The sequence below is a fragment of the Zootoca vivipara genome, chromosome 13 (genome assembly GCF_963506605.1).
Source record: "Zootoca vivipara chromosome 13, rZooViv1.1, whole genome shotgun sequence".
NCBI lineage: Eukaryota > Metazoa > Chordata > Lepidosauria > Squamata > Lacertidae > Zootoca > Zootoca vivipara.
In genome coordinates, this window is record NC_083288.1 from 18,228,024 (window position 1) to 18,256,018 (window position 27,995).

General features: G+C 47.7%; 2 protein-coding genes across 2 annotated transcripts; both read right to left on the reverse strand.

The window, feature by feature from the left end:
- Nucleotides 1–2,864: 2,864 nt before the first annotated feature.
- SGCA (sarcoglycan alpha) lies at nucleotides 2,865–27,556 on the reverse strand. The gene is made up of 10 exons (XM_035136280.2): nucleotides 27,454–27,556; nucleotides 25,435–25,569; nucleotides 23,052–23,203; nucleotides 20,641–20,713; nucleotides 17,639–17,837; nucleotides 16,100–16,262; nucleotides 15,798–16,006; nucleotides 13,593–13,619; nucleotides 5,349–5,552; nucleotides 2,865–3,289 (listed from the first exon to the last, which is right to left on the reverse strand). Exons 1-9 carry the CDS (start codon nucleotides 27,491–27,493, stop codon nucleotides 5,360–5,362), a joined length of 1,191 nt encoding a protein of 396 aa, XP_034992171.2. The 5' UTR covers nucleotides 27,494–27,556; the 3' UTR covers nucleotides 2,865–3,289; nucleotides 5,349–5,359.
- LOC118095215 (spermatid-specific linker histone H1-like protein) lies at nucleotides 11,074–12,425 on the reverse strand. The gene has a single exon (XM_035136281.2). It carries the CDS (start codon nucleotides 12,239–12,241, stop codon nucleotides 11,567–11,569), a length of 675 nt encoding a protein of 224 aa, XP_034992172.1. The 5' UTR covers nucleotides 12,242–12,425; the 3' UTR covers nucleotides 11,074–11,566.
- Nucleotides 27,557–27,995: the final 439 nt, after the last annotated feature.

Here is a 27,995-nt window from a genome sequence, read left to right on the forward strand (position 1 = left end):
ATCTCGCGTTATTGGCCGAGGGAGCCGGCGTACAGCTTCCAGGTCATGTGGCCAGCATGACAAAGCCGCTTCTGGCGAACCAGAGCAGCGCACATAAACGCCGTTTACCTTCCCTATTTATCTACTTGCACTTTGATGTGCTTTCGAACTGCTAGGTTGGCAGGAGCTGGGATCGAACAATGGGAGCTCACCTCGTTGCGGGGATTCGAACCGCCGACCTTTTGATTGGCAAGCCCTAGGCTCTGTGGTTTAACCCACAGCGCCACCCGCATATATATATGCTCGCAGGCCAGTGTTTCCCAGTTGTCAGTGTTTATACTACATTTTTAAAGATTTGCCTTGAGACAATCTTTAAACCTCTTTTGTTGACCACCAGCATTACGCTTTCCATTTTTAAGTTCGGAATAGAGTAGTTGCTTTGGAAGATGATCATCAAGCACACACACACACACACACACACACACACACACACACACACTTTTCCATCATTCTCCACCCTATTTCCAACACACATTTGTCTCCCTTCTGGCTAAAAACGAATCCTGACTTCTGCCCAAAATTCAAGCATACCCCCCAACATTTCTCTGGTGAAAATAGGGACGTCCCATTCCATAATGATAATTTTACTACTGTATTTATACCCAACATGTCTTACTGGGTTGCCCCAGCCACTCTGGGCAGCTTCCAACATATATAGAAACAAGATAAAACACTAAACTGGTTTTGGTTTTTTTTAAAAAGCCCTATACAGGATTGCCTTCAGATGGCTCGGGGGTCGGATAACACCATACCCTCCAACATTTCTCCAATGAAAATAGGGGCATCCTAAGGAAAAGTGGGACATTCCAGGATCAAACTAGAAACCGGGGTGGCTTCTCTAAATCAGGGACATCCCTGGAAAATAGGGACACTCGGAAGGTCTGTTCAAGATGACCCTAACTACATGTAGACTAGCCCCGTAACACCAACTGCCCAGAAATGCACCCATCATCAATATTAAGGCTGATCTGAAATGCCTGCTTAGCAATGATGCACTCTCAGGACAGCAAGAACTACAACAGAATCCGCATAATGCTCAACTATTCATCTACAATGAAGTTTCTGTGCCGTATTTCCTGGATTCAACTTGGACCAGGAGGTGAGATATATTTGTAGCACACTCTGAACTTTATTTGCTCCTTCAGAACTCAGGCAATGTTTGCTGTGCAGCAACTAGAGGAGAAAAATCTGTGCTCCGTTCAACAGAAAATGGATTTTACAAACTGAAAAACAATCGTGAAATGGCGAGGCATTGCTGCAAAAAGGACCGCCTTGCTCATGCATTTATCCATTTCTGCTCCTAGCTTCAGAATCAAGGTTCAAGGTATATGAGATGCACAGTATGTGAATTCATATTTGCCTTATTAAATCATACTTTTCACATGGCTGCTCCACAGATTTAGAGGCAGGGAATGCTCCTCTGGTGATGTCACAGAAAGTGGCCAATCAGCAGCTACCACAACCACACATATATCTGGGAGATCAAGCTTAGAATCTGTTTCTTTCCCCAGGTAGAGCTTGAAGCATGCTGAAGATCTGCAAAAAACCCATTTGCTCTGAGCAGACGACAGCTAGACAGAAAAGCTGTATACCATATTGTGGACTGCAACTGAATGGAATGGAGACGAGGATAGGAGCATGTTGCTTTTTGTGGATTGTGTGCTTTCATGATATGGTTCTTGGTTAGCCAGTGAACCAGAAAAGGAAAGAAGAAAGTTTGTTTTTTTTCCTGGATGCAGGCTAAAAAGAGAGTCAATTCTTATGGGAGATGATGGAGGAGAAGGAGGAGAATAATCCTGGGACATTCTGCTCCAATCAACTGCCATGGCATTAAATTTGTTGTTCTCCAGATGACTCTCGACTCCTCCCAGAACTAAGGACTTAAAAGCACCAATTAGACTTTTTAAAAATATTGCCTTAATCACTGTTCAGAGTTCACTTGTTGTGGCATCACACTGCATGTTAACAATGAAAGGTTATTATTTAGTTTGGTGGTAGTGCAAAGGTAGGTATAGTGTGTGTGTGTGTGTGTGTGTGTGTGAGAGAGAGAGAGAGAGAGAGAGAGGGGGGGGAGAAGTATTTGTCTTTTACCGAGAGTGTCATATTTAAAGTACAAAGCTGTAAAAAAAAATATTGGGTGCAGCCTCATGAAGCGTTCTGTGAATTGTGAAAGCTGACATATACAGATCTCACCTCTTCCAATACAGAGAGGGTAATTTTTTCCTGAGTTGTTGTTTTAGGATTTAAAAACCAGGGGGGTTGGACGACCTGTACTGCTTCCATGGTGTTCTGTTTGACAGTTTCTGGTGTCCAGCTGCGACATAACTGTGTCAACCAGGGATGCAGAACGTTTGAATCTATAGGTCGGAGTGTCTGTGAGCATGTGGCAGTCAAAGGTATTGAGGTTTTCTTTCTACAGAGCAGGCAGTAGGATTGGGTGAATATGTCCATTTCAGATTCTCTCTGTTTTCCATTTTTCCAGTCCTAAACTCAATTCTCCACCCTGCCACATTAGTTTTTATTCGTTTGTGTGTGTGTGTGTTTTTTTAAAAAAAGTCATCGTGAAAATTAATCATCATCTTAGTGCATACACACACGCCAATGCAATTTTATGCACTTTTTTTGCAAGCAATTTCCCCTAATGTAATGCAGTTTGAGGTGTCCGCTTCAATAATCATACATTTCTGTGTATGTGCATTTTCTGGCTGGAGAACTGCATGGCAAAATCCAGAGAACAGTGAACCAAGGAATACAACCTTTTGAAGGCTCTTAATTGGGGAGAAGGTAAATAAAATAAAATAAAATAAAATAAAAACAATACAAAGAAGGGTGTTCAACCTTTTATCACTACAAGGTGCAAAATGGCAACCAAAGGACTCTTTGATCTCAGTCACTTGGTGGGTTCAAAGAGGTACTGTCGTGACGTTACCCACAGAACTCTGGGCAATGTAGTTCTGTGACCAAGGTTATGTACCTCCGATGCATCAACAGCTCTGAACTACCCACCCAGCACTTGGATATGTAGCAAAAAGACAAAAACAACATTGCCCCGGGAGTCAAAATGTAAGCTTAACCCTACAAACATATCCATAGAGTTACCGAATTCCCACCATTATCCCAATTCCCACCATGATCAAAGAGGAAACAAGCAGGAAAGCAAAATCCATTATCCCGAGTTTCGAGAGAAGTTGCCTCAATATTGAGAGAAGTCTTTGGTGGGGACATTCTCCACAGCCTTGCCGGATTTGACCTGTTGGAGGGAAAGGGGGGGTTAATAGCACATGCATTTCTTTGGCTTCCATTATTGAGAAGGGGGAACGGAGACTACAAGAGGAGTCACTCATCCACCAGAAGGTTTCTGTATCTTTGTACTTGCAAAAAAGAAAGAAAGACAAAGGTTCCCCTCCCCTGCAAAAAGAACAGGGTTAAATCCTGTCTTGGCTGAGCACTAGGCTTATAACTTTTTGACTTTCCTGTACAGTGGTACCTCGGTTTATGAACACAATTGGTTCTGGAAGTCTGTTCATGAACTGAAGCGTTCATAAACTGAAGCGAACTTTCCCATTGAAAGTAATGGAAAGTGGATTAATCTGTTCCAGACGGTCCGTGGGGTACTTAAACTGAAGCGTTCATAAACTGAAGCGAACTTTCCCATTGAAAGTAATGGAAAGTGGATTAATCCATTCCAGACGGGTCCACGGAGTACTTAAACTGAAGCGTTCATAAACTGAAGCGAACTTTCCCATTGAAAGTAATGGAAAGTGGATTAATCCGTTCCAGACGGGTCCGCGGAGTACTCAACCTGAAGCGTACTTAACCCGAAGCATGGGTGTAATTGGTTCCGGAAGTCTGTTCATAAACTGAAGCGTTCATAAACTGAAGTGAACTTTCCCATTGAAAATACTGGAAAGTGAATTAATCCGTTCCAGATGGGTCCGCGGCGTTCGTAAACCAAAAATTTGTAAACAGAGGTGTCCATAAACCGAGGTTCCACTGTATCATAAAGGGATGAACTTTTGCTTAGAAACACTGAAAAGGGACTAATTCTTCTCAGTTGTGGGGGAAAAGGTCACCCCGAAATGAAACACTGGTATCACCATATATGTAACATTGCTACTCATTAAGCATTAGGAATTTTTAAAGCTTTATGGGACTGTTTAGAACTTTTACAGCTGTCTGGAACTTCCTAAAACTGTATTGGAGAATCACTGGAAGCCATCCGTACTCCAGATACCAAGAAGTCATCAGTGTTGAGAACGCGCAATCAAAAGTGATGCAGGAATTTTATGGTGCTTGAGGCAGAAACAAAGGCAAACTGCAAGCTCAGTTTTTTTCTAAGGAGTAAGAAATGATGTACAATGTACAAAGTATGATAAACTTTGCAATGATGTTCAATGTACAAAACATTACACAAGTATTATAATTTATAAACTTTTATAAATTATAAACTTTGCAATCTCTGTTTTTCCTGTATTATAATACATGACATGCTGTGCAAATTACAGAATACACTTCAGTGGTAGCTTGGTTGTCTAACTTAATCCATTCCGGGAATCCGTTCGATTCCCAGAACTGTTTGAAAACCAAGGCGCAGCGTCGGACATCCGGCTCCCGATAAATGTTCACAAACCAAAACACTCACTTCTGAGTTTGCGGCGTTCGGGAGCTGATTTGTTCGGGAGCCAAGCCGTTCGACAACCAAGGTACCACTGTACCATATAGTTAAAGGGTAAAGGGACCCCTGACCATTAGGTCCAGTTGTGACTGACTCTGGGGTTGCGGCGCTCATCTCACATTATTGGCTGAGGGAGCCGGCGTACAGCTTCCAGGGCATGTGGCCAGCATGACAAAGCCGCTTCTGGCGAACCAGAGCAGCACACAGATACGCCGTTTACCTTCCCGCTGTAGCGGTACCTATTTATCTACTTACACTTTGACGTGCTTTCAAACTGCTAGGTTGGCAGGAGCTGGGACCAAGCAACGGGAGCTCACCCGTCGCAGGGATTCGAACCGCCGACCTTCTGATCGGCAAGCTCTAGGCTCTGTGGTTTAACCCACAGCGCCACCTTCCCACACCATATAGTTACATATGCAAAAATCAATTTATTGATTCTGGAGTGAAATCTTTTTTCAAATGATTCCTTTGTTTTTCAGTTCATTCCTTTGTTTTTCATCCATAGTTTGTCTAACTAAGCTATGGGAGCATGAGGTTGTAAAACAAAGTTATAACCCTACCGGACATGCCTGTTCCCAGGCATTCAAGGCCCCATTCAGCTCTATGGCTCTGCAGTGGGTGTGGAGGAACTCACCTGACAAACGATCACTGCTGAGCCAGGATGAGAGGCACCTGGGCACTGTCAAAGTGGGCGCTTCTCATGGGATTGGTCCTCTCGCCCGTGCGGACGTTGAACATGGGCATGGTGGAGAGGGGCCGGGGAACATCTCGGGAGCCGGCCATCTCCCTCAGCTCCTCGGTGTTGTCATGGATTGTGTGGTGATGCACCATTTGAATGCTGAGGAAGAAAAGAAATGGTATTATCCCCACAGGGTTGATGTGGGGATAAAATGGGGAGGGGTGGAGGGAACCATGTACAATGGTGCCTTGGTTCTCAAACTTAATCCATTCCAGAAGTCCAATCCAAAACCAAAGCATTCCAAAACCAAGGCACACTTTCCCGTAGAAAATGATGCAAAATGGATTAATCTATTCCAGACGATTTTTAAAACAACCCCTAAAACAGCAATTCAACATGAATTTTTACTATCTAACAAGACCAGATGTAAGGGTGACTCCCTGTAGGGAGCCAGCCCCCATCATCCTAACATCCACCTCGCCAAGCACAGGGAGCAGCAGTGGGTCTGAAGCAGCCAGGGAGAAGGGGAGAGACTCGGAGGGAGAGAGCAGCCAGCGTGTGGAACGATAGGAAAGCTCAGGGGAGGAGAGAGCCCTTCCACTGCCTTGAACAGGAGGAGGCTGAGAGGGCATCGCTCCTTCTGGCGCAAGAGTTAAGGAGAGCACCGCGACACAGGTCAAGGGGGAGGCGTTTTGGGGTGCCCCGACTACTTTGCTGGCGTAGGAACAGACATACGCCATTGCCAGATTCTGGTTCGGACTGAGATGTCATGTTTTCAGTTGTCTCTGCACTGTAAATACTTTGCACAATAAAAATCTTTAAAGACAAACTGGACTCAAGCGGAGTTACTCTAGAGTAGCCACGCCGACCCTCTGACACCATCGATCCATAAAACGAAAGCAATAAACAATGTACTGCAGTCACACAATCAATCAATCAGTAGCTGAACAGGGTTCCACACAGTCACAAAAACAAAACAAAACAGAGCTGCAAAAACAAGAAAAATGCACAATAAATAGCAAAAACAGACAGACCTCAGCGTAACACTCAAAACGGAAGTGTGGCACTCAAATCGGAAGCGTAACCTTCAAAACGGAAGCACGTTCAGCTTCCGAAAAAAGTTCGCAAACCAGAACACTTACTTCCAGGTTTGCAGTGTTTGGGTTCCAAGTTGCTTGAGTACCAAGGCGTTTGAGAACCAAGATACCACTGTACATGACTGAGAAGGAGAAGTGAGATATAAACAGGGCCAACGCACCCATGAGGCAAGGTGAGGTGACCGCCTCAGGTGGCTGGATCCATAGGGTCTGCAAATCCCAATGTAGATATTTAGTCCCCTCTTTTTCCTGATATAGATCTTCCCTCAACCCTTCTTCCCTGGCAGGGAGGGAGGCGCCATTTTGTGGTCCGCCTCAGGCGACAAAATGTCTTGGGCCGGCCGTGGATATAAATGTGGTAATCATCATCATCATCACGGGGCACAAGGACCAGTTGACCTGGCTTTACCATGATGCATGAAATGTATCCAACTTTAACTAGCAGCACCCCTCCAACAGCCAAGGTGGGAGTGTTATCGTGGCCCTTGCTTACCTGGAGACTGAACCTGGGCCCTTTTCTATGCTACATATTCTCTCCATCACTCAGCTGACATGTGGACACTGAGGTCCAGCTCTGAGGGCCTTCTGGCGGCTCCCTCATTGCAAGAAGTGAGATTATAGGGAACCAGGCAGAGGGCAGTAGTGGCGCCCGCCCTGCGGAATGCCCTCCCATCAGATGTCAAGGAGATAAGATACAACCTTTAGAAGGCATCTGAAGGCAGCCCTGTATTGGGAAGTTGTTAATGTTTGATGTTTTATTGTGTTTTTGTATATGTTGGAAGCTGCTCAAAGTGGCTGGGGTACAATTATTATTATTATTATTATTATTAGTAGTAGTAGTAGTAGTAGTAGTAGCAGCAGTAAGTAAAGGTAAAGGGGCCCCTGACCATTAGGTCCAGTCGTGACCGACTCTGGGGTTGTGGCGCTCATCTCGCATTATTGGCCGAGGGAGCCAGCGTGAACCAGAGCAGCGCACGGAAACGCTGTTTACCTTCCCGCTGTAGCGGTACCTATTTATCTACTTGCACTTTGATGTGCTTTCAAACTGCTAGGTTGGCAGGAGCTGAGACCGAGCAACGGGAGCTCACCCCATCTCAGGGATTCGAACCGCTGACCTTCTGATCGGCAAGCCCTAGGCTCTGTGGTTTAACCCACAGCACCACCCGCGTCCCACTACTACTACTAGTAGTAGTCTAATTTGTTGAGTTAACAAATACTTCAATGTGTTCATGTGTATTTTTAAAAAGAAAACAGCAAACCATTAAGAGGGAGAGGCAGGCATGTGATGCAAAACTTCAGGCAGTTTCTTTGTGGCATCACAGAGCACTAAGCTGACATCACAGAGCACTCAGCTTTGTTCCCATGGCAACTAGCTGGACCTAAATACTCAAAATGTGCCTGGGAGATGGACAGGATTGATTTGCCTTGCAGCTGAGCACCATCAACTTGAAATCCTCTACCCTCCCAAGGCAAGCAAACTCAAAAGTACTGTTGAGAGAGGTTGAAAAGAGATAACTGTTTATTCAGGAACCCCCCAAGTATCGCAGCAAGGATTGGGTGAGCGCGCGGGCGAGTCGAGTTGTGAATGTGACAAGATATTCGGAGCCACAAAATCTCCAAACCCGTTTACGTTAAATGACAGACGTGGTAGACGCGTGTGGACAATATAGACCAAGAGATAAAGACAAAAGCAACACCCCCGTTGACTTTCTTTAAATCTGAGAAGGGAGAGGGACACATATCCCTCCCAGATAGAAACGAACCGCCAGAACTATCCACCCAGAAAGAACAAGGAGAAGGGGGTGAAACAGAAGGCACTTTCTGAGCAATATGATGGAGTCAAATGAATTTGCGGACGTTCCTTCGGTTGATGCATCTGAAACAGGCTCAACCAACGGAGACTCAACTCCAGAAGACACTGAAGAATCTGAGGTTTCGCCAAACTTGCAATCCTCGGGTTCCTCTGAGGAGCCTTCTCTCCTGGATCCTTCCTTGCAGAGAGGCAGAAGAAATCCTGGGCCAAAGACTGCTTCTGACCGCAATTCAACGAGAGCCGCTGTGCCCAAGCCGCCGACCACCCACCTCTCCTTGCTGATATTTACAGCCGTGGCCACCTGCCGAAGAAAGACTGGGCTTTCCCTGCAATCTCTCCAGAAGACCGTGACCGACATGGGCTATGACATGGAGGAGAAGAAGCACTACTTCATGAGGTCCATCAACAACATGGTGTCCAAAGGGCAACTCTGGCAAGTGAAAGGGAAAGGAGCCACAGGCTTCTTCAAGGTCAACCCCAACATCGTGAAGAAGTGCCAGCCAAAGATGAGAGGCCGGAAGGCAAAGGATGCTGCCAAGAAAAGAGGCAGCCAAGCCATGTCCAGGAGTGGCAGGAACAACGGCAAGAAGCAAGGGAAGGCAGAGTCCGCCAGAGGCGCAAAGAGAAGCAGGGCTCTCTCCCTCCCAGCTGCCCAGAATCAGGTCAAAGTGTGAAGGGTGCTTGCTGTGTCCTCCAGAGTGACTTCCGCATCCTTATGACGAATAAAGCAACCCCTGTATTTAAAATTCACCGGTGTCTATGATTTTTCCCATTCCTCAAAAAATCAAAATGTGTATTTAAGATGTACTTTAATAGATTATAGTAATGCATAATTTAAATGTGCTTTTGCTCTTGAAATGAGTTGGGTACGTTGGCAACATTTTTAATTGCCAGTAACCGCACTGCATCTGGCGGTTAGCAAAGTACTTATCTGTGCATCAATCCGAAAGGTGTGGGATCAGACCATTTCGTGTAGGAATTTGCAGAGTTTGGATTCCTCAAGCATCCCTAAGGGCAGTGCCATGGGCGTACCCAGCATGGGGCAGGGGGGGCAGCTGCCCCCCCAGAAGCAAAAAAAATTTTTTTTTTAAATCGTCCTGCTTCACGGTGGCTGCAGCTGAGCTGGAGGCACGTCGGGGTCCCGCAAGAAGAGCCTGAAGCGGCTCAGCAAGGCGCAGCGGCATTGCTAGCCTTCTGTCTGCCCGGGGTGGCAAATCAGAAGGCACCCTGCCGGGGGGTGGGGCGTCCGTCGCGTGCATTAAGGCTAGCGACGCCGCTGGGAGGAAGGGACCCGCGCGAAGGGAAAGGAGGAGCAATGGAGACAGGGAAGCGGCTTCCTCCTCCTCTCCATTTTTTTCTCCCCTCCTCGAGCTCCAGCGTGAGGGCAGCGCGGGAGCCACGTCCCTAACCAGCCCAGCCCCGGCGGCCGCGCCCGATGGTGTGCCCAACCCCGCTGGCCCCGACTCCAAGGGCTGCGCATGGGCCATTCCTGGCGGCTGCAACAATAGCCCACGGCGACGCAGCGCCTCAGCAGCTCCCGGGTTGGCGCGCCCTGGGAGCGCGCAGCAGACGCCACCACCGCTTCTGCTTGGGCTGCAGCGGCAACAGGAGCCGTGGAAAGAGGAGGGGGCTTCGCAGCAGGAGGTGGAGAAGGCGGAGGGCCTCTAAGCCGCAGAGCCAGGCCTTGCCCCCGGGGAGGGATGGAGGGGAAAGGAGGGTGGACCTCAGCTCGCGCCCCCGCTGGGTCTGTGGGAAGCGGAGGCAACTCGAGCGTGCAGCTGCTCGGCTGCTCGGCTGCTCGGCCAGCCCTCCCTCCCTCCCTCCTCCTCCTTAGGCGGGGCAGCCGTTGGTGGAAGTGGCAAGGGGGTGCCACCCCGCCCCCCACAAAGTGGTTCCCGGGGCCCCCACCCCCTATTGCGACGCCCCTGGTCGCACATGCGCACTCTCCCCCGGGGCAGCGCCCAGGATGAAACTTCTTCCGGAGTCAGTTTCACCTGGGCTCCGTAGCCCCGCCCATGTTCCCACTTTGTGGCCCCTCCCCTCCCGTGCCTTGGCCCCACCCCTGAACAACCATGGCTTGCCCCCCCCCAGTTTTGATCCTTAGTACCCCCCTGGGCAGAGCCACCTACCTCATCCGAGGAGCTGGGAGTCACCAGTGTACAGCCGTACCTCGGAAGTCAAACGCCTTGTGACTTGAACGTTTCGGCTCCCGAACGCCGCAAACCAGGAAGTGAGTGTTCTGGTCTGCGAATGCTCTTTGGAATCCGAACGCCCGATGCGGCTTCTGCAGCTTCAGACTGGCTGCAGAGCTTCTTACAGCCAATCGGAAGCCGCACCTTGGTTCCCGGACGTTTTGGAAGTTGAACGGACTTCCGTAACCGATTCCTGTGAGCCTCCACGGCAGCCGGAGGGGACGGGGTAATGTTCTAAAATAGCACTGTGCATCTGGGTGAGAGAGGAGGCATTGTGTCAGGCCGCAACCCCCACTCACGTGAAAGACAGTAAGCGGCCATTATATTAGGGCTTGCAGCTTTGGGGGGGAAATGTGCCTACCGGAGGAAATGGACATAGGTTCGCAAAAGTGGTGGGAAACCTGATTTTTTTTTTTAAAAAAAAAAGAATTTGTATTAAAGTAATTTGGTTTGATTTGTTATAATTTGGAAAACTAATAAAAATAACTTTTTAAAATGTGTATATTAGACAAAAAATGCATATAAATGCATATATTGAAAGAAATCTGCACCATTGTGCTGATTATTTTTTTACGAGGATTTTATTTTTATTTTATTTTTATTTTATTATTTTATTATTAAGCAAACAGATGTGGAAATGTGGAGAACTGAATTTATGACTGAAGCAACAAGAAACTGAAAGTGACAGATTTGCCAGTCCATCCCTAGTGGTCGGTTGAACAAGCAATGTTCACTTCTGACCCATGACATCATGCCATATGAACATGCGTCTTTTCGTGCTGTATGAGATTGCAGGAACTGGGCCACTTTCTACCCCAATTTTTTTTTTCTGCTGGGTTAGGAAGTCCCGACCACCTGTAGAGACAGTCTGCTTCCCTGCCTTAGGGAGAAGAAATATATACACACACAAACACACACCCCCTTTGCATCAGACCTCCATCTCAAAAGACTGAGAAGAAGCTGCCCTTTCTCATGTCTTTGGCTCAGATGCTAACCATCTCAATTAAGAGGCACAAAAACAAAGGCACTTCAAATACGACACTTTATTCTTTTTCCTCCTTACACACAGCGTCAGCTATGGGAACCTGTCATCAGCATAGGACTCTGCAAGTCAGTCGGCTTAGATGTCATCCTCTTGGTCTTCTTCTTCTTCCTCCTCCTCTTTCTGCTCTTCCTCTTTTTCTTCTTGGGTACTTGCTTTGGCTTGAGATCTGGCAAGGCCTTCCCCTTCCCCTTCCCTTTCCCCTTCCCCCTTCTCCTACTCTTCTGGCTCCTCCTCCTCAGCAACTTCGTCATCATCCGGCTGATGGCGTAGCAGCCCGTGAGCCCTCGGCCAGTCAGCTTCCGCAAAACCCCTTTGGCCACCAAGGCCCTCAAGACCCTCTTGAAGTAGCCCTTCTTCTTCTCGAGGTCGTATCCAGTGGCTGCCACGCTCTTCTTGAGGGCTTGCAGGGAGACGCCATGGCGCTTCTCTCCCGAGGCCACCACCTGGAAAATGAGCTTGGAGACGCCCCGCTTCGGAAAGAGGAATTTCCAGGGGAAGGAAGGTTTGTGGACCTGTCTGCCTTTCGTCTTGGACTTGGAGATAGCCTTCAGGTGTTCGCCGGAACATGACGGCTGAGGCTCCCTTAAGTCCTGGTCTTCCTGGTGTGCCGGAGGGTCAAAGATGTCCGCCGGTATCTTCTGCTCTGAGCGCTCCTCATTATTAACCAAGAAATCAATCTGCGTTTCGCCTAAGGCACTCATTTTCTCCTTAAGCCTGGCTTGTGTTGGTACATTCCTACGCTACCTGCCTCGCAGCTGAGGAAGATGTTGGGTGGTGATATCCTGTGCAAGGCAGATATGACAAAGCCATCCTGCTTTGCCAGAGGTTATGAGGTTACAGGGGAGGGACTTGGACTAAATGGTCGCCATGGAAACAGCTCGGTGCATTGTGGGATCACAAGCCCCCTGTGATGCTGCTCCCATGTGACGGCGTCAACAACAAGGGCATATCTCTAGTCATGCATGGTAAGCCCCAAGACATGCCCAATGGCCCAGCGACATCCCTATCCTGTTCCAGACCAGAATATTTATTTTATTCAGACACCTGTGATGTCCCCCCACTGTGACTGAGGGCAGTAGGGCCATTTAGGCTGTGCAAGAAGAGCCGGACACGACTAAACGACTAAACGACTAAACAACAACAACAAACTTTACCAAGATTGCTATCATAGTAGCAGGGAACTTGAGCTGACTCTGACCTACAAAAAGACTTAAAATCCATTTTCTCTCTTTTTTATAAGAGACCTAAAGTCCAGAAGGAGTGATATACTTTACTTTGGAACTTGGAAGTCCCCTCAGAAATTTGCTCCTGGGGCCACGGACCCCCTGCACCCCATGCTACACCACTGCATCGAACACACAGCTCTACCACCCCCAACACCACTCCCCACTCATACCTCATGTCGCTTCCAGGTAGCCCATTCACAGAGTATCCACCCTAACTAGTTTGCAATGAGGTCAGGTGACTTCCACTATTTACCGAGCATCCATTTTCATTTGTTTGTGGGGGGTTAGGCAACATTGCTTCAAGCAGATGTTATCACACACTTGCCGCCACGTTTTCACCGTCACTTTCCTAACCGCATGAAGTCCAAACTTTGGGGGAAGTGGGTTTGTCGCAAAAGAGCTCCAGATAAATGCTAAAATTTGCCAGCCTGTGGTTGAATCTCACCCAGAAATATCAACGGTCTGGAAGTGACCGCAGCCTGTCTAATGGTGGGGCCTAGCCCTGTAGTCATGGCACGGAAGGTAGAAATTTCAAAATGATTGCAAGGATTTGGTCAACGGAAGAAGAAAAAACTCGTACATTCAATACCCATGACTGATATATAACGCTGACGTGTGGGTTTTGTTTCATTCACATTTTCAAATAAGCTGTGTACTTCGGATCGCCTCACTTTTAAAAGACGACAAAGGAAAATACAAAAAAGGGTGTGGCTGAAAAGGGGGAAAGCAACTTCTGAAATGTAGACACTGGGTGTGGGGGATGTGGAAGTAATGATTTCACATTTTCATAAACCACTCCCATGCAAATGGAGGCACAACTACTTACTCTGAGGTCTTCTGGTCCCTTTTCTGCCTACAATTTTTAAAAAAGGGAGAAAACTGGGGTTAGGTCCAATTTGGCAACACATAACCTTTCATTTAGTATACTCAGGGCTGTACCAAGATAACAACAGTCCTATATACTCTAGCTGAACATTTTCTGGACCTGTCCTTGGTAAATCACTGCCGGATTTTGAACCCATGTTTGCCTTGTTGGAGACTGTGACCATGTTTGCCGGTCACATGGAAGTATGGTGTAGGGCTGGTGAACATCTGGCCCTCGGGGTAATTTAATTTGGCCCTTGGGCTGTTTTTGACATGGGCTGCAATCTGCACTGGGGACCTCAACCCGATATATAACCCAGCGTGGCCGATGGCCAGAAATAGTCAGGAATCTATGATTCTATGATTCCATGATGGCAGTTCTCATTCAATGACATCAGGGGACCCAAAGTTACCCTATGGTATCCCTGCTGCCTTAAACTGCCTTGCCATTGCCGCCCCTTTATGATTTTGCAGGGTTCTAGAACGCACAGGGAATTCCCATGGGATCACCGTCTGGCCTCTTTAATAGCAGGAAGTTCAGCTGCAAAATGGCCTTTGCTGGGAGCTCGGGAGAAGAAGTGTCAAGGACTGGCAAGTCACTGACCAGTGTACCCTGGGGTGGGAGAGAAGCGGGGCTGGAATCTGACTCAGGAGAGGCGGTCAGTGATTTGTGGGGAACTGTACCGGCCAGGAGGCAAGATTTGGAGGCAGGGGAAGCTTCAGAGCTGGAGGGTGGAGCCACAGGATGGGTCAGAAGAAGAGGAGGAAGAGGCAGGTCAGGCAAGTGAAGGCCTGAGTGCTTCCCCACCCTCTCTTGCAGCACTATCCCCCAGAACCAGGAGGGGATTGAAAAGGGAAGTTTCCACGCAGGCATAGTCTCCAGCTGTGTGCATGCAGCCCATCGGGGGAAGGTACATAAAACCCCAATTCCTCCCCTCCCACACCCCTTTGAACTATCGTGAAATGCCTTATAGGTGCCAAAATAAAATAAAAGACTGTTTATGTATGCCATGACAGCAGCAAGGATGCTTCTTGCCCAGAGATGGAAAGAAGAAGCACCGGCCAGAGAAGAGTGGCAGACCAAGCTGATGGAATATGCAGAGATGGCAAGACTGACGGGAAAGATCAGTGTGAGCTGAGAGGGTTAATAGCTCAGCAATCGTCCTCTGTGACGTGTCCATGTAAACAGGAAGTAGTACCTGTTGCTGTTGTATCTGTTATATATGACACTATATGTTTTTATACTGTCTGTTCGTGTCGCAGTTCCAGCCGAGGATGGAGTTGAACTCTCCGGGGCTGAACTGCCCTAAGCAATAAATCTCTTTGTTTTAATGAACAAGGGAGTGGACCTGAGTTATTTCACAGGCACGGAAAAGCATGGAGAGCCGGATAAAGTTTCCGCTGCTACGGACTGTTATCTAAACTCAGAAGGAAAAATTTCTGGACGTTTTAGAAACGAGGCTGGACATTTGTGACGGAGCGTACTGGACGAGTATTTTTTGCAAGTGTCTGCAACACAGCTAAAGTTGTTCATAGGCAGATAGATTTCTCTGCTATCCTTCTGTCTCACAAAGCTGTGTTATTGATAATTGCCAATTAGACAATTAGACAATCTAATAATCAGGAAGACCAAGTATTTTCAAAAGACTGGAATGACTTTCTAACATACCGTATTTGAGAGATCACTGAAAACAGTTCAAATCATTGGCAGGAATACAGTGACACTCATAATGTAACATGGATTTTGGATACTATGATGATATAATTGATAGATTACAGTAAAGTATGCAGGAATAAAATATAGAATTGGAACCCATGGAGGGAAGGAAGGAGGTCTCAAGGTTAAAAGGAACCCTTTTCTTTTTTTAAATGTGTGAAAATGTTGTGTTTATGGTGTATGATTTTTTTTTTTTTGTAAAACTAATGAACTACAGTAGCACCTCGGGCTCGGTAACGTAAACTTTGGGATGCGAAAGCGGCAAACCCAGAAGTGTTCCGTCGCGCGTGCATGCGCAGAAGAGGTCTACTGCTGCGTACATGCGTATAACAATGATCCCCAGCTTGCGAAACCTCAGACCTCCGGGACGGATCCTGTTCGCAACCGGAGATACCACTGTATTATGAAATGCCCACGGGAGGCTGTGACCTCCCACAGATTCAGACTTACACGCCTTCCCGTCGGCAGCACATGATGTAGGCCAGGAGAAGAGCGAGGAGGAGCGCCAGGAGGAAAGGGAGGAGGAAAGTGAGCAGGAAGTCGCTGAAGAACTCCCTGTCTGGGGAGTCATCCGGAGGATTGAATTCGCTGCCTTCCTCTAGCACTCCGTCTCCATAGATGGTCACCGCTTCCGTGGTGTTTATATTGGTGAGGTCTATCTGAGGAGCGGGAAAAAGGACGGAGGGGGAGTGAGCATCTCTGGGATGGCCTAGCGCATGCCGCCACCCACTTTCTCCAGCGTCCCCTCTCACCAAGGTGAGGTTGCACCAGTCGATCTGGAACCGAGAGCTGAAGGTGTCGTAACAGGTTAGGGCCGGCTGTTGCTGCAGCTTGCACCGGTTGCGGTTGGCAGGGGACTTGACCTTGGTTAAGCACTCGTTGAACGGCTCCTTGGAGCCCACCTTGATGAACACCCTGCGAGAAGGAGAGAAGGCCGCCGAGACCATGTAAAACCGGCCCTGAAAGATCTACGTTGGCTCCCAGTACGTTTCCGAGCACAATTCAAAGTGTTGGTGCTGACTTTTAAAGCCCTAAATGGCCTCGACCCAATCCAGAAGGCCCTCGGAGCTGGACCTCAGTGGGGGTGGAGACACTCCTTCAGGTATACTGGGCCGAGGCCAAAGTAAAGCAGAGCAATATGTTTGGCGAAAGCTGGGCTGCAGGAGTTGCCGGAAGGAGGTATAAAAGATACCATCCAACTGTCTTAGGGACTCCACTCTGGATTTGTGTAGGGTTTACTCCCTAAGTCTCTTCTTCTCCCGAAATATCCCGCAAGGCAGCAGAAGTTTAGGATCAGAGTTTTCCTTCTCCTAGATGGGCTACCTTCCCTGGTGGACGAGCCCCATCTGCCCCTCACTTCCCTCTACAACTCATGGAGAAACTGCCTTCTTGACCATTGAACCCACTCTTGGTCCTGTCCACTCAATCTACTGGATCCTGTCTTCACATGCAGGGTGAAGTCCTTATCTCACGTGGGATTTGAGACCCAGACTGACACCTTTGATATTGGGCAATACAGAAGAGGCTTTCAATGAGCAGCTTTCCGATCTGCAGTGCTAGCAAGCCAGAAAAACGTGTACACTTGAGCCTTGCAACAGATAAATACTCATTTTCCTGTTATTTGGCCTCCCAATTTACAGTTTCTGAGGGTGGTGGAACAACCAAGTGAGGCCCGTCTGTGATCTTCACATCTATCTTGAGTGAAGAGTTCGCCTCCCCTTCAGTAACTTCACAGATAAGAATGAACAAGCAGTTTATATTTTATAGTTATTTTATATTTTATATAGGCATCAGGTTGCAAGCAAAAGTCCGCATCCCTCCCCAAGGAGAGCAGTTGGCTTCTCTAATTCTTCCCCCTTCCCCCTTCTGCAACATAATAGGCATCAACAGGAGGTTCTTCCTTCTCTCTGCAACCTTTGTTCTCTAATACGTTCGGATCTCTGAGTTCGTGGGGAGGGAGGGTTCCTCTCGCTTTCTAATGACGTCTCTGCTATCTGTCCCCTCCCTTTTGTTCCCTTTGCCATTATCTCGCAGCTAGGTAACTCCTGCCTAAACCTCTCTGTGTCTGCGTCTGTCTCAGCTTCTGAGACAACTGTAGGCAAGGGGGGAGGGTGAATCTTCCCCCTTCAGCTCCTCTTCTGAGAGAAGCTGCTCTGCTTGGGAATGCACCCCCACCCCACTGCTTCAGACCATTCCCTGACAGCATCTGAGGGGGTTCTGTAGGAAAGGAGGCAGCCTTTCCAATATTGGGGACCATTTCTACAGCCTGCGAGAGACTCCCCTCCTCTTACCCTTCCTTCCGGTTTTCAATGGGCAAAGGTACGCGGCCTCCACGGTCCAACGCTGAGGTAATATTGACGACGGTCAGGCCATCTTGTTCCCACATGCTGTCCACAGCTTGCTGGAAAAGATCCTGGATATCTGCCGGCAGTACTTCCTCCACGTCCCAGTTCTTCACAAGGAAGTCAGCCTGGTATGGCATTTCTCCATCTACAAAAAGAGTTGAGAGTTAGGGTTAGGGTTAGGGTTGGGGTTGGGGTTAGGGGATATACTGTATGCATTACTTCCCACCACAAAAAAGTCCTGGTCCATCTGCCCAGCCCATCTCTGTCTGACCTCATCTAGCTGCCCCATACGGAGATCGAACCTGCAACCTTGATTAGCACTGTGCTGCAGGACTGACCTGCTGGGAGTGGAAGGGCCTTGCCCTGCCTCTCTCCAACTGTCTTGGGGCAGGGCCTGACAAGCTCCATAAAAGACTGCTGCTGCTGCTACTGCTGGGCAGAGAGGGCTCCGTTTTTGTTTTTGTTTTTAATTGCTTTTATTTTTTAAATCTATGTCATTTTAAATTGTGATTGATATTAATGCTGTATTTTCAGTCTTAAAAGGTAAAGGGACCCCTGACCATTAGGTCCAGTCGTGACCGACTCTGGGGTTGCGGCGCTCATCTTGCATTATTGGCCGAGGGAGCCGGCGTACAACTTCCGGGTCATGTGGCCAGCATGACAAAGCTGCTTCTGGCGAACCAGTGCAGCACACGAAAACGTCGAGCAGGTCGGGCGCCCTGGCGCTGAGGGGCGGAGATCGCTCAGGCGCCCCCGCCTTCGCAGGGTGCAGCATGGTTTCCGTGCGGCTTCACCGTGCAGCACCCCGCCTACCGGCCCGGCGCCCTAGCACACCACGCCACCGGGGCTCTACCTGGAGCCGGCCCTGGCGGTACTTATTTATCTACTTGCACTTTGAGGTGCTTTCGAACTGCTAGGTGGCAGGAGCTGGGACCAAGCAATGGGATTCGAACCGCCGACCTTCTGATCGACAAGCCCTAGGCTCTGTGGTTTAACCCACAGCGCCAGACGCGTCCCAATTTTCAGTCTTAGATTGTATGATTCATGTGGAAATTGTTTTCCCTTTGGTTGTGCACTTTTTGATGTGTTTTATTTATTGTTTAGGACTTTTGTTATGTCGGTAATTATGTAAATCTTGTCATGTTGTAAGCCGCCTTGAGCATTGTTTTAACTATTGAAAGGCGGCATACAGATAAAATGATGAAGGGAGGGCTCTCTCAAGCCACTTTCCCCATACTGCTCAAAAACTGATAAACCTCTATCATGCTCTTTTGCTGTCCTTTATACTAAGCTTAAAAGCTTCAATTTAGCCTTTGCTTGCAGGCAAAAGCGCTCCAGCTCTTTGATCATGTCCCCCTAGTGCTATTACATCCTTTCAAGACAGGGAGATGATATTCTATTTGAAGCCACACTGCAGCCGCCTGATAGAAAGGCATTACGATGCCTGCCGTTTCCCTTCGAGGTCCTTTCATAATCGCTCCAAAGGCTGACGCGTCATTTGGCACATACCCGTTTACTAGAGAGAGAAACTGCTACGGAACGGTGAGGCTTTATTATTCCTGAGTAAACCAGCACAGGTGGGAGATTGGATAGCTCAGTCGGTAGATCATGAGACTTTAAATCTCAGGGCAAATGATTCCTGCATTGGACTCATGATGGTAACTTCCAACTTTACAATTCTAGGATTATGCAGTGGGGAAGGGACATAGCTCGGTGGAAGAGCACTTTAAATGGAGGTGCTTCAAATATATGATGTTGATCTGCCCAGATACATGTTTAAGGCAAAAGGTCTATGGTGGAGGGGACCCCCCACCCACATTTGCCTTATGAGTGTTTCACATTTGAGCTGTGGGCAGGTAAAAACACAGCTAGATTCTTGGACCTGTAAAAAGGTAAAGGAGTATTAGGAAATAATCCACAATGAATTGAAAAAAGTGTTTAGAAGTACTTTCCCCAAACAAACAAACAAACAAACAAAAACAACCCAGAGTCCTTTTTGTTGGGGATAATTTAGACAGAAATTCCCAGGTGTCAAAAAAGGTTATTTATGTATGCGACAGCTGCAGCCCATATTCATATTTTTTTTAAGACCAAAAATGGAAACCGAACGAGGTCCCAACTGAAGAAGAATGGCAACTCAAACTGATGGAATATGCACGTCTTGCAGATCTAACTTATAGAATAAAAGAACAAGAAGAACATACATTTAAGGAAGATTGGAAAATGCGTATTGAATATATGGGGGGGGGGAATTGTGTACACTTGAAAACATTGGCAGCTGTAAGATAAATTCAACAGTTTATGTAAAATATGCAGGGATTTATGATATGCAAAATGGAACAGTGGAAAGAGAAGAAAGAAAGTCATTGATATTTTAAGGTTGTTTAAATGGGTATTCTAAAGTGTAAAACATATATACAGTAGTACCTCGGGTTACGAACACGATCCGTTCCGGATCGCGGTTCATAACCCGAAAAGGTCGCAAACCGAGCGCCGCTTCTGCGCATGCGCAAAGCGTGCGTGCTGCTTCTGCGCATGCGCGCGTCACGCACCGAAAACACTTCCGGGTTTACGGAGTTCGTAACCCGAAGTGTTCGCAACCCGAGCGGGTCGTAAACCGAGGTACGACTGTATATAAACACACAGCTAGATTTGATTCCTCATCATTGGCCCAGGAGAGGGCCATGGGATGAATAAGCCCAAATAATGCATATATATACATTGGGCCTAGAGGGCTTTGGAAGTCTTCTCCAACTTTGCTGGCTCAGGTCAACACCTGCTCACCCACCTCCCCCCAATAGCCCAACAAAGGCCTTTCATGGGAGTCCAGGCAGTGAGGATCTGCACCAAATTTAAGAACAGCCAAGATCCACTATCCCCACCAAAGTCAATTGTAAGGAAATACAGCTGAATTTGCCCCATATGCTTCATGGAAGAGGGGGAATTACCTGAAGATGGGGCAATGGTGATGATCATGGTTTGCCTTGCAGTCTCATAAGTGTACCTGTTATATGCCTTCACCTGTCACAAATAAGAGAAAGAGAATTGGGGGTTAATTGGATTGTTCTTTAAAACACATGCCCAAACACACCGGACTTTCCCAGTGTTCCTATTTTCCAGGGAGAGTCCCCAGATATACAGAAACCATCCCAGCTTCTGATTTGATCCCAGAATGTCCCGCTTTTCCTTAGGATGTCTCTATTTTCATTGGAGAAATGTTGGAGGGTATCGAAGCTACCAACATGAGTTTCACCAAACTGCGGGAGGCAGTGGAAGACAGGAGTGCCTGGCGTGCTCTGGTCCATGGGGTCACGAAGAGTCGGACACAACTAAATGACTAAACAACAACAACAACATGACACACACACACACACACACACACACACTGTTGTATCTCAGCATTCAAAGGGGGGAAAAGCATGTTTCCATAAGGATAACAAACAGAAAATAAATAGTTTCTGGGCCAATGGATACCACAAAAGCTGGAAGCAGAGGCAATCATACCCCAGTCCTGTGTCTGAGAGGAGCTGGCTTTTCAGAGCTGGTACTGGAGATACCTGGTTACAGGTAGTAGCGATGGCTGGTGCCGGGAGTCCCCCATTGGCTGAGAGGCACGGGGCATTCTTGGCATGACAGAGTAAGTCCAGCAGGTCCCTGGTCAGCTTAGTCCTCCGAGGCCCAGGGCAAATGTAGCCAGCTACCCCTTACCACCTGCATGGGCCTGACTGGTGCCCTCTGGGATTGCTAGGGCAGAAGGCATGGACGCCATGACAAGCTGAGCCAGTGAATACTTGCTTTGTCCCTGTTCTCTGCTGAATTCAACAAGACAAGGTTGAGACTAAGGAGGGGGGGGAGACAGGCGGTGTCCAGTGCCAGATTTACGTATAAGCTAAACAAGCTCTAGCTTAGGGGCCCACTCTCTTGGGGGCCCCAAAATAATTAAAGGGGGGAAAAACCTGGATGTACATTTCCAAAATATAAGATAAAAAACAAATCAAATAAAACCTACATACAGCAACAGTGTTTTGTGTTGTGTAGGCTCCTAGGATGTAAATAATGTCCCTCGCCTGCTCCCTAAAATATCACTGGTTTGCTCATTTCTATATATAGGGTGCCTCCATTCTGCATGGACTGGTTGCATGACAACATGTGCAAATGGCTTTAGATACCTATTAGTTCCATAAATTACCATATAGCATATATTCAACACACACAAAAAGAGTGACCATTTGCTGTTGACAAAGGACAGCTGGGCTTATAAAGGGCCATTGCCTTCAGTAGCTTAGGGCCTCATCAAACCTAAATCTGGCCCTAGCAGTGCCACTCCCTGGATCCTAAGCTGACAAGGGGCTCGACGGTGGCTTCAAAATGTGTCTGTGTCCTCGGGGGGGGGGGATGAACAGGGGTTAATTTGGTTTGAATTTCAGTGCAGATCAATTTAATTAAGGGCTCGTCCACACTTACATTTGCCAGTGATTTCTAGTCATGGGTTTTAGCCATATCCTCCAATAACCCTCAGATGAAAATAGGGATGAGCTAGGTGGTGCTGTGGGTTAAACCACAGAGTATAGGGCTTGCTGATCAGAAGGTCGGCGGTTTGAATCCCTGCAATGGGGTGAGCTCCCGTTGCTCGGTCCCAGCTCCTGTCCACCTGGCAGTTCGAAAGCACATCAAAAGTGTAAGTAGATAAATAGGGACCGCTCCGGCGGGAAGGTAAACGGCGTTTCCATGTGCTGCTCTGGTTCGCCAGAAGCAGCTTTGTCATGCTGGCCACATGACCCAGAAGCTGTCTGCGGACAGACGCTGGCTCCCTCGGCTTATAGAGCGAGATGAGCATCGCAACCCCAGAGTCGGACACGACTGGACCTGATGGTCAGGGGCCCCTTTACCTTTTTAAACATCAGTGTCCTGCTGCTAGGGGCAGAGATGCAGTTGCAGCGGCTGAATCCATGGCCCCAGGTTGCCCCCAGGTTTCGGGGGAGGGCGTGTGGTGCATGTGTTTGATGTCAGGATTCCCCCCCCAAAAAAAATCTTGGGAACTGTAGCTTGTTAAGGGTGCTGGGGATTTTAGTTCTGTGATGGGTAAACTACCATTCCCGTTGTGGTGTTTTTTTGGGGGGGAGCCATGTGTTATAAATACATAGCTGCCAAGTTATCCCTTTTTTACAGGGATTTTCCCTTATGCTGAATAGGCTTCCTCGCGAGAAAATGGAAAACTTGGCAGCTATGTATAAATATGCTTTAGATATAGGATGTAGGCATGACTTCACACTTAACCTGGACCTGGGCTTCTGCCCAGGACCCCCCGTCCGTCCGTCCGTCAGGGACCACCCCCCTGAATTATAAAACATGCACACACCTCAATTGTTTGCTTGCCGAGTTCTTTGCTTGTGGGGGACCCGTAGAGATATCCTGTCTGGTAGGGGGTGCGTTGAATGTAGCGCAGCCAGCTGGGCAAGTCTGGGTGACCCAGAAGATTGGTGTGGAAAGTGACAGGAGGCTCAGGTGGCTCTGTAAAATTTCAGACCCAGATTGAGCTAATGCTGTGCTTCTTCTGCCCTCCCTGGGAGAGGGAGATGCTATCCTGAAGCTTGGTCCTTGAAACACCTAGGCTACAGTGTATAGGGTTGATCTCTATGGAGGCAGGAATAATAATAACAATGACCGTTCCCCACATAAAGGGGAGGCGCATTTTGCGCAGTTGCGCGCAGCCCTGGAAGTTTGGAAGCCTGCACTGCCTACCTGGGGCTGGATACTGGTGTTCTCCGCCCACTCAGTTAGCCGTCCAATCCAGCTCAGGGAGGCGTGTCGGGGGGATTGGCCAGGTAGGAACAGGTAACCTTACCTTGCACACAGTGGAAGTTGAGCCATTCTTGGGAAGCAACCGACGGATTCAGAGCTTTCCCACCCTTCACTCCCTAAATTAATGCTTGTATTACAGGTTATTTCCTTCCACAGGTGTACACGCACGCAGGCGCTGCTACGACAAGGCTGCTGTTGAAGGGCCGGAAAGGAATTTCCCTGCATTGGCAGGTTTCGCCTTTCCCGTAGCAATTCGTCACAACTTGGCGGATGCAGGCCTTGGGCGGAATCCTTTAGTCATTTACATAAATGGGCGGGGCGTGGGGGCGGTGACCCCCCGCCCCCATTGCGGCGGCGATAACAGGGTTCCTGTAAATGGGGCAGGGGGGGCATTGACCATACGCATAGGCCGTCATTGCCCTCCCCCTCCAGCGGCTGCGATCTAGGGGCCGGGCTATCAGCTTGAACATATGTTCTCCAAAGTTAGCCCGACCCCCATACATGCTGGACAACCCTGAAAATTACCCCACCCCCGGCTGGGGGCTGGGAGGGATATACGCCCAATGCCTGAGCCAAGGTCTCCCTACGTCTAAACTCTTAATAAAGTTGTGGCCAATTTTAATCCCATCAAACGTGGTCTTGTGTCATTATTCCACTCTGGGGCTGCCCGGGGTTTTGGGGGGACTCCGCCTGACTGCGCAATAATAACAATAGTACTGTGGTACCTCGGTTCTCAAACATAATCTGTTCTGGAAGACCGTTCGACTTCCAAAACGTTCGAAAACCGTGGCGCAAAGGGCTGGCTGCAAGTTCAATTGAGAAAATTGAAAAACACGCAACGGAAGCCGTTCGACTTCCGAGGCGTGTTCGAAAACAGATGCATTTACTTCCGGGTTTTCAGCGTTCAGAAGCCGAAACGTTTGGCTTCCGAGACGCTCAGAAACCGAGTTACCACTGTAATGTACCCCCGCCCGCCTGAATGGGTTGCCTCAGCCACTCTGGGCAACTTCTGACATAACTAAAAGCATAATAAAACATTACACATTAAAAAGCTTCCTTATACAGGGCTACCTTGAGGTGTCTTCTAAAGGTCCACAGGGGAGGGCATTCCATAGGGCGGGTGCCACTACCGAGAAGCATACCTGCCAAGTTGCTGTCGGAGAAATAAGGGACCGGGCCGGAAGTAGCAGACCGGAAGTAGCGCTGCCGCCATTTTGGAACTGGGCGGGGCATGCTCAGAAGTGACTTTTGATGCTGCTTTTCCCAGTTCCAAAATGGCCGCCGCGCCAGAAGTCGCACTGCAGCCATTTTGGAACTGGGCAGAGCAGCATCAAAAGTCGCTTCTGAGCATGCTCTGCCCAGTTCCAAAATGGCCGCCGCGCCAGAATAAACCGGGGAAAAACAAAAAAATCCATTTTTTCAGCTAGGAACAGCTGGAAAAATGGGGATTTCCTGGGGAATACGAGAGACTTGGCAGCTATGCCAAGAAGGCCCTCTGCCTGGTTCCCTGTAATCTTGTTTCTTGCAGTGAGAGAACTGCCAGAAGGCTCTCAGAGCTGGACTTCAGTGTCCAGGCTGAACAATGGGGGTGGAGATGCACCTAGTCTTGGCATCAAATAGCACTTCACACAAGCTTGCTGCAGATCCCTCTTAGGATTCAGCCGAAATAATATACTACTGTGATTGACAAAGCAGAGCAGCTGGTGAAGGCAGAAACTGAAACATTTTGCAACAACAACAACAACAACAACAACAACAACAACAACAACAACAACAAAATACTTTTTTTTGTTAATCACAGCAACATATATAGATCTAGGTCCATGGACACATGCCATTATGTAGACCAAACCGTATCTGTAGAAAGGCCACTAGCTATTTAACTGTGCCTGGGATGGATTGAAACAGAAAGAACAAGGAAACCGCTCCTGGTCCCTTACCATTTTCGTCCATGGAGGAGGGAAAGGCATCCATAAAGCCGTCTATTTCAAACTCGTGGACAAAGATCTCCCCAACCACAGCATAGAGATTGAGGACAGGGAGGCTAACAGCCAGGCCCCGGCTGAAGAGGAGCCCTAAGACAGAGCAAAGAAGACACAGGATTAGGTCCAGAATCCGGATTCATGTGACACAAAAGACAAACTCTCCATGTTCTCCACTGTGTTTTGCTTTTCAGCAAACTGAGGATTTTTGCACAGCCCAAGACGGAGCTTAGCGTCGCTGGGAAGCCTGCACACTCTATTGAAAGAGTCGTCAAAGTTTGTAATTATCCGCTTTGGAACGTGACTTGGTTGAGCTCATAATGCCCAGAATGCGTCTTCCTCAGGCAAATGGTTTCTCAGTCCTTTCTCAAGTATGTAACTACCCTGTGACACACACTACACTACGGAAAGATCCCACACGTACCAGTAGATACTGCTAAAGTTACCAACTTGGTTATGAGAAACGCCACATGTGCAATTAACGTGCATTCTTTAGCATGATTGTGAAGCCGCATTACTCCTCCGTTTTGTTTTGTTTGCCTTCCTGGCTCCTTACTTAACGTTGGTGCGCCAGCTGCTGCTGCTGCAAAGGGCATTGTTTTCAAATGCAACCGAAAGCATTTTTAAAAGATATTGCCACTGCTGTGTTCAAGCTTATTTTAAGACACTTCATTAACTGTAACACTAAAAATTGCATATATGCATGGATTTGTCCATGCCAAAAAATGTACATTGGCAAATGTTCCAGACCCATAAAACTAGCAAACACCACTCCAGGATTCGTAATCAGATCATGGAGGCACCATTGGTTGAACATTACAGCTAACACAAACACACAGAGGATGATTTTTTATTCTTCGTAACATGGAAACTACCTCCAGCCCGCTTTCACCGGAAGAACAACAACAGACTTCTCCTTCAACAAGAATGCAAGTTCATACATCTTTTCAACACGTTACATCCGCGGGGGTTGAATAACAGTCTTGACTTTACAGCATTCTTATCATCAATATTGTGTTCTTATACAGCCTATATTTAAATCATGCCACTGCAACTTTAAATTGTTGCAGCCATAGTCAGCATCTGCAAATGTATTACTGTTCCTTTAAGTAGATAGTAGACTACATCTAGTTTTCTATTTAAATACTGCAAACAGATTGAGTTAGTAGGAAAACATGAATGGTACGCTTTGACCTTGAAACTATGAAACTAGAGGTAAGCATTTTTTGTTCGTTATACGCCTATATATAATTTTCTATATATCTCCTATGTAAAGATGACAAAATGTCTGTCTGTTGGAATTTTCCGTATATAATTGTATATATAAAGAAGACAGAATGTAATATAATACTCTAAGACACATTTTTAATGTAAGGCTCTTTGTCATTCCAGCTGATGAAGAATAAACCGAAACAGGGCCTTGTCCTGGATTTCTAAAAACCGGATTGCTACTGGAATTTGTTTTATTATTATCAACTTAAAACTTTCTGAAAATTATTCCTTTACCTGGCCAGAGCTCTTGGAATCTTTTCATTTGACTCCCTGACAAATATGGCAACGGCTGTCTCTGCGCCAAGCGGCGAGCGAAAGGGACTGCAGCCTGAGACTAAAATTAGAAGGTGTTGCAAAGAGAGGGAGCAAGAAAAAGCAGGCAAACTTCCTGGTCCCCAAGAATTTTAGGCACACAGGTCCTGCTAAAAATTGCACCAAAAGACACACACCAGGGTGGAACACATACATATGGCTACTTCTTTCTTGACCAGAGTGGAGCTCTTTTTTTTCAAAAAAAGGAAGAAGTTTGAAATAGCCCTTGATATAGTCTCTTCCCGTGGCTACTCATCCTGTCTTAAAACAGGTCCTATGGCGTTCCCATTCCAGTTCCTATAAGTGGATGCTAAAGATAACACATAAACACACAGACGCCCTCCGCTGCACAACAGATTCCTGTATGCTCCCATAGAAAATCCAGAAACTTGCCTGCAAGGAAGCAGCTCCCAATCAGGCGCTGTCCTGCCATCTTTCGAGAGGAAAGTTTTGATTGACAGAGGCAGGTTGCGAGATCACAGCCGGTGGGAGGGTGTGCACGCCTTGTGTCAGGCAGAGGGGGTTAGGAGAATGGGGGTCAGCAGAGTCGCAAGCACCAGGCCCTATCACTGCCTCAAGGGGGCACTGCACGACTGCCAAAACAGCAGGCGAGGAGATGGTCCCATTGCTGAGCAAAACTGCAGGATACAGACTGCACCAGCCACCCCTGTAGAAGTCACTGCATGGTTAATATCACGACGATGTAACACAGCCAGGTAGAACAAATCATACAGGCTGTGTGAAGCCTGGCAAATGGAGGGTTAATCCAGACAAGACAGGGGTGCACCATAATAATAATAATAATAATAATAATAATAATAATAATAAAATTTTATTTATACCCCGCCCTCCCCAGTCAAAAACCGGGCTCAGGGCGGCTCACACCAACAAAACCACAATAAAACATAAAAACAATTAATTAAAATACAGAATAA

Excerpts from the sequence above, each read along its gene's own strand:
- LOC118095215 (XM_035136281.2), bottom strand. The coding sequence starts at position 12,241 with ATGAGTGCCTTAGGCGAAACGCAGATTGATTTCTTGGTTAATAATGAG.
- SGCA (XM_035136280.2), bottom strand. The coding sequence starts at position 27,493 with ATGGCAGGACAGCGCCTGATTGGGAGCTGCTTCCTTGCAG. Across the intron at positions 25,570-27,453 it reads TGGGAGCTGCTTCCTTGCAG|GGCTCCTCTTCAGCCGGGGC; the intron begins GCAAGTTTCTGG and ends GCTCTGTCTTAG. Across the intron at positions 5,553-13,592 it reads AGGGACCAGAAGACCTCAGA|CATTCAAATGGTGCATCACC; the intron begins GTAAGTAGTTGT and ends TTTCTTCCTCAG.